The 6,399-nt window shown below is 38.0% G+C and overlaps 1 protein-coding gene across 5 annotated transcripts in view; it reads right to left on the reverse strand.

The window, feature by feature from the left end:
- LOC146554773 (tensin-3-like) overlaps positions 1 to 5,736 on the reverse strand; it is a 50,594-nt gene extending 44,858 nt beyond the window's left edge. For 3 of the 5 annotated variants that reach the window (XM_085251154.1, XM_085251151.1, XM_085251150.1), the window contains exons 1-4: positions 5,629 to 5,736; positions 932 to 1,105; positions 282 to 332; positions 76 to 198 (exon numbers count right to left, since the gene is read on the reverse strand). In XM_085251154.1, coding sequence (XP_085107280.1) covers positions 76 to 198; positions 282 to 332; positions 932 to 1,081 — 324 coding nt within the window. In that variant the 5' untranslated portion in view covers positions 1,082 to 1,105; positions 5,629 to 5,736. Of the gene's footprint in view, positions 1 to 75; positions 199 to 281; positions 333 to 931; positions 1,106 to 5,628 lie in introns of those variants that run through there. The other 2 variants (XM_085251152.1, XM_085251153.1) reach the window with 2 other exon arrangements.
- Positions 5,737 to 6,399: the final 663 nt, after the last annotated feature.

Raw genomic sequence — 6,399 nt, forward strand, 5'->3', positions numbered from 1 at the left:
AATTTAGGTGCTTACGTACATCGCACAAATGCCTTTAGAGAACATGCCAGTGTCAGTGACTACAGTGATGTTTACCCTGCAGTGTAACACGAGGACATGCTTTAGATGGGCGTTCAGCCAGTTCTCTATTGCTGTGCACACACCGATGATCTGATCCAGGCTGGGAGCCAAGAGATCCACCCATCCTGTGTCCAAAACCTGACGGAAAAAGCCCCAGTTGCGCTATAGTACCTGCTTACAGTTTTACATTGTGACATTTAAACTGAGTGCATTAGAATTACCTTGTGGTTGAGTCTGCTCACAGTGTCATGCTTCCGGGAGAGGTTGATGAGCTGAAAAAAGGGTTGTTTGCATGAGATAAAATAAATCAATCACTTCTGCTGGTTGCATACAAGATTTTTCTGTGGTTTAACATTTATTAACTAACATTTAACCTTACAGTTACCTGAATGTTTGCATCTAGGTATGAGGAACATGATGATTAGGGAAGCAAGGTCAAGTAAGGAACTTTTATAATATTTATCCTAATATAGAGCTATATGTAACTTATAAAACATATCCAGTCATTCAAGGACAGAAAACAAAGACTTACAGAAAACAAAGACAAACATAAGACAAATTATACTACAATGAAAGGAAGAGTGTAATGAGAAAAATGATAAACTAAATAAAATGTTTTAAGTTTCTCATAGTATGCATTTGATTTGTGTTATGTGGTTGTTTTGATGCTTTCCATATTGTTTTGGAATAAAGAAATTAGTAAAACAACTGAATGTACGAACGGGAAGCGTCATAATTGTTTAAATTATATTTAATTTTTTATAAAAGCAGGCCACTGTCTCTCAAATCTCTGAATCAGTTTGGTTTGCTTTTCAATTACCTTTAAAAATAACATTTCTCTAGCTACCTTTATCTCATCTACTTGTCTCACCATGTAGTTTTGTCCATGCTTGGACTGCAGCATGGGAATAATCTCCCATAGGTTCTGCAGATAGATCTCCTCTGGACACCCGGGAGGGGAGTATATGGTAATGATACGTTCAGTGATGTAGGTCAGATCCATTCTATGTGCTTCCTCCATAGTTGGTTTCAGTCACACAGTTGCCTGCAAAGACCCAAGTAGTGATACAGAAGGTGAAAAAAAGAATAGCTGAAGAAAATTTAGAGAAGTGAGACTTGCTTGTGTCACATCGGCTGCACTTCTGCATTTCAGCTTACACAGCATGGGACTGAGTTCAAATGCGATCAGTCTTACAAAGCCTTTTACACGATGTGTTGCTAAAACAAAGCAAGGTCATGGACAACCAAAAGCTTAGTCACCGGAAGCCTTACTGAGCTTGCAACCACAGAAGAGTTAACAATGAGCCACAAACACCAAATCTTAACCTCATTACTCATCAGCACTAAACCTGAAAACACTGATTCTGACAAGACATGGAAAATGTGGCTGAGCTGTTTTCAGTCTCATGACTGGAACAGCTTGACAAAGGTCTTTTTTTAAGTTTTAAGCATTACTGGCCCTATATTTCGAAAAAAGAAAAGTCATATCAGCAGGAACCTTTTGACTAGCTATGCTACTTTGTTTTCTGTTCCGTTATTTAGCTGACAAAGTCAGTCATTTCACTCAGTTTCTCTTTAAAATAGGAACAAGTGGGTACTAAAAATGATAATTCTAGAAAGACAGTAGCACCTCTTAGAGTTTTTAAACATGTTGATATCCATTTCAAGTGTATAAATAAATGTTTTGAACCTGATGAGATTTACTACTAAAAATGCTTTTTGCTAACTAACACTTCACTATGTGGACAGCAACTAATATTCATACTATATTACACATGTAACATTAGTATAAAATGTCGAAGTAGCTTTCTGTCCTTAATAACATGCTTTAGACATTTACTTTTGACGCCATTTTTAGACCATATATAATGTTAACAACTCAGCAAGTCACAAATCAAAATTTTGTCACATTAATGCAAATATTGTAATAAGTTATAGAATTCTTCATCACTTAAAGTTATTGACAGTGATATAGTGGATAAGTGGATATAACCTGTAGTAACAAAAAGGCAGCTTCCATCTTCTACGACATCAGTAAATAATTTAAGTTTATGGGTTTTGCTGTTATTTTCAGGTCAAAGAGAGAACATTATGTCAATTTTCATGAATTTCCAAGAATTTCAGAGAAGAATCATCCTTGACATGCTCAACCAATGAATGTGCCGTTTCATAGTAAGAACTCAAAACAAAAATGTGCAAAAAATATATATAAAAACATGTTAAAAGCAATAGCAGAGAGGTATCGTTTGACTGTGTTTATATATGTTTATATATATATAATATTTTTATTGTCAGTTGTGAAAGTGTGAAAAGTTAAGCTGAAAAGCTGCACATACAAAATTATATTAAAATTAGAACAAAGAAATAAAAGGTCTACCCTTTAAAATCCATTGGATAGTCAAGTTACTTGAAAAAAGTAATCAGTAACTAATTACTGATTACTTCCCCAAAAAAGTAATCCCATTACTCTACTGATTACTTATTTTCAAAAGTAATTAATTACTTAGTTACTTAGTTACTTTTTAAAAACACGATTTACAACCTGAATAGGTGATAAAGCGATAGATCTTTCAGCCCAATTCTACTTTTTCTGCATAATCCATCATACAAAATGTAATCAAATGGAAAAGTCTCTTTTTTAACTTGTTTTATTCGTTTTATTCTTTTAACTTTATGCATCAAACAAAAATTAAACTATAAGCAACATTCTCTGACTTGAATAAATTAGTTTAACATTTAAACCTATTTTCTACACATTCCAGCACATAAAAAAAAAAAAAAATTGTGTTTACACTCAGTCTTTCAAATAGATGCAAGTAAAACACAGCAGAAAATAAATAAAGCCAAAGACTCAGCGGTCCTGTTGCTCTATTTTCACCTGTAAAGCAGGACTGTGGTAGGCGGAGGTTTACCCTGGTGCAGGTGTGCCGCGGTCAATGGAAGAATCCGCGAGTTTCTCTGTGAATTTCCCATTACGTGATAGGGCACTCAGTGCTTGCTCGGAAGTTTAGGGGTTTTTTTCGCTGTAAAAAGAAGTTTTCTTCCCACGCACAACGGACACTAATGTTTTTGTCCCTTTTTATGGAATCAAACTCAAAGTAAGGTCAGTACTTCCACGCTTTAAACGCTGCACGCTCATACTCTCTCCCGCACTCGATATGTGATCCATTGTTGATCTGCACACAGCTGTTGTCACTAACTGCGCACTCGCTTACGTCACTGTCGTGAGACATTCTCGCAAAAAAATCACGGTTTTAGTAACGCAGTGTTCCTAGGGGAAAGTAACGGTAATCTAATTACCGTTTTTGCAATAGTAATCCCTTACTTTACTCGTTACTTGAAAAAAGTAATCAGATTACAGTAACGCGTTACTGCCCATCTCTGATATCTAGAGGAGTGATACCCACACACAGTAGAAGAGAAATTAGTGTGACAAGAGCAGTGGTTGACCTGCTTTTATCTTGACCATGTGACCACAGCAAAGTAAACAGAGACAGGCATTTTCATTGAAACAACATACAGGAATAATCTACTGCAGCAGCAGCCTGCGTCATTAAAGGAACTACATTTTTTTTAATTTAGCTGCCAAAAATTAAGCTCTAAGTTATGTTGTGTGTCCAAGAACTGCGTAAAAAAAAAAGTCTTCAGGACGTTTTGGAGAATGATACAGTTTTTGGGTTTTTTTGTTATTATGTTGTCTCCAATTTTGAGTGTAGTAAGCAAAAAAGACTGGCAAAGGACCAGGATTTGTAAACCTCAAGCTGCTCAAGACTGAACCTGAGAATCTAGAGTTCTTCAACAATGAAAGAAATGAATATGCTAGGATAGCTGACAGCTTTACTGTAGCCTCTAAAGACTAAATGGCAGCAGAGAGATGCAAAATAAGTGCAAACAGACATGAACAAATTGCAAAGAGATGCAAAATGAGCTGACATTGATGCGAAATGACTCCAAAGAGACACAAAACCACTTAAGAGAAGCAATAGGCTGCTACAGCCTATCTCAGGTACCACAGGCCAACAGGTGGGGTACACCCTGGACAGACCACTAGCCTGTTACTGGGCCAACACCTAGAGACAGACGACTTTTTTTCTTCTTTCATTCACACCTGTGGGAAATTTAGAGTCACCAATTAATGTAACCACACTAACTCCATGTGTTTCTACTGCGGGTGGAAGCCGGAGTACCAAAAACTAAGGGGAGAGGACGCAAAAACATAAAGACAGACTAAGAACAACACAAAGACAAAAAAAGGACTAAAAAGAGATAGCTAATGCTTAAAATGAGATACAAATCAGATAGAGTTACAAAATTACTATAAATAGATAAAAAAAAATAAAAAACCTACTCAGCCATAAAGGTAACCAAGAATCATTAAACTACTGCAAACTACTACACACACCAAAAAGACTGCGGGGCAGGGGTGGAGGGGGGGCTTTTACACATCTGTGCTCAGGGACCCGTTGGCCTCAGAATGCACGCATACATATACAGCATGGTGGTTTAAATCTTAACTGTCTGTGAACTGGACTTGTTGCACTGCTGTTTTCGAGTGAGCCCTTTCTGACAGGGTTGGGTAAACACTCTTAATGACTGACTGCTCTCCAATGATGTATTTCTGGGCTGTTTTTCCAACGTTTTAAGACTGCTGCAATCTAAATTTGTCCGCGCTCCGCCTGTGGAAGCAAAACAAACGGAAGTGTGCGACTTAACCGCACACATGCATATACACATGTTGCCATAGGGAGCCCAAACTGGTCACATCCAATTACAGCCTCTCTTTCCCCTTTTAAAGGAAGGCATTTCAAAATGGATTAGCCATCTTTATTTCTCTATTTTTCTCCTCACAAGCGAAAGACTTCCCTCTTAAATGCAGAAGGAGCAGAGCCAGGGTTTGATTTGTTAACTCAGCCAAACGGGCTGTTTGAAATTGAAAGTGTTTTCACAAAATAACACAAGTGAAATTGACAGCGATGTCCCACCATGGTTGTGGTGGTCAGGATCTATTGTCCAATTCTGTGCTCTCCGTTAAAGTCTCCTTTGTCCTGAGCTTTAAGCTAATCTCCATTTAGTCCAACTGATCCCCACAAAGATTTTTTTTATTTTCTTACACATTCTCCCACCCCAACCCAGAGATACACTGAATTGAATCCTGCAGCAACATTTGTATCAAAATCATGTCACTTCACTCAAAGGAATTCTCAAAGCAAGTTGTTAGCAATGGAAATGAGTGGAATTATCACAGCCCCACTGGCAATGTAGGCAAGATTTTAAGACTTAATATAAGATTAAATGACTTAAGACGGACTAAAGCCCAGTGGAAACACGTCTCCTGGGATTCAGTGTCTTAATGTGTCAGTGGGTTAATCTTTGCATCTGCGTGGGAGTGGTAATCCTAGCCCCCCGTTTTGAATTTACCATCCATCACATGCTACCACTAAAGAGATTTGGACCAGCATCAGAGGCTACTGGATTTCAAGGAAAGCTTTCAAGCGGGAAAGCAGGATGTTGGCTAACACTGCCGCACACTTACTGTAACGTGTTAAGAGAGAACAGGAACAGGCTTACCTCGGCCTCTGGTGCTGCAAACAAGAAGTCAAATGTACAGCCTGATGAGTGAAAGTCTGTGTACATGTGTGTGTGTGTGCGTGTGAGAGAGAGACTTCACAGGAGGTGGGAGGAGGGAGGAACGGAGAGCAAGAGAGAGCGTGATAAACTGCACTGTTACAGCACTGCTTGCACTTTGCCCTCTGTTGGACTGCAGTGTGACTTCACTGTGTGTCCACCCCTGTTTGTGAAAAAGACAGCTGGAACAATCCAATCACAGTACTCTTAAAAAAACAGCCAGCAACACACATGGGAGCTGACAAAAATGTTTGTTCTAAGTTATCTCCACTCCAGGGTAACTCTATTCAAATCTACTGCATAATCTCCCAACATTTCAATGTTAACTATTCACATTTTTTTAAACTAGAGAGTGGAGAAACAGAGTCCTCTAAGATATGATTTACCTTGTAACGTCACTTCTTAAATTGTTGCTTGTATGGTTTATGTCTGCCAAGCCCTTTGAACCTTCATGTGTGATAATGGGTTATACAAATAAACTGAGTTAGGTTGATTTGACTTGTAAAACTCAATAGTTGGTGAAAAATGACTGTTTTGCATGCAGTTGAACAGTTGCAATGTTAAATCTAATGTATGCAAGACCCACCACTAGATAAATAGCACAATGTTTTAGCACTGATGTGGCTACTTCAGTGGATGCTTACATTTTACTGCAATAGCATTTTAAACACATATTTTTGGTGCTATTGGACACTAACAAATTTATTTCTATAG

Source organism: Mchenga conophoros, linkage group LG17 (genome assembly GCF_057382185.1).
Source record: "Mchenga conophoros isolate Kocher_MC1m ecotype Shallow Benthic linkage group LG17, M_conophoros_male_GT1.1, whole genome shotgun sequence".
In the NCBI taxonomy this organism is placed as follows: Eukaryota; Metazoa; Chordata; class Actinopteri; order Cichliformes; family Cichlidae; genus Mchenga; species Mchenga conophoros.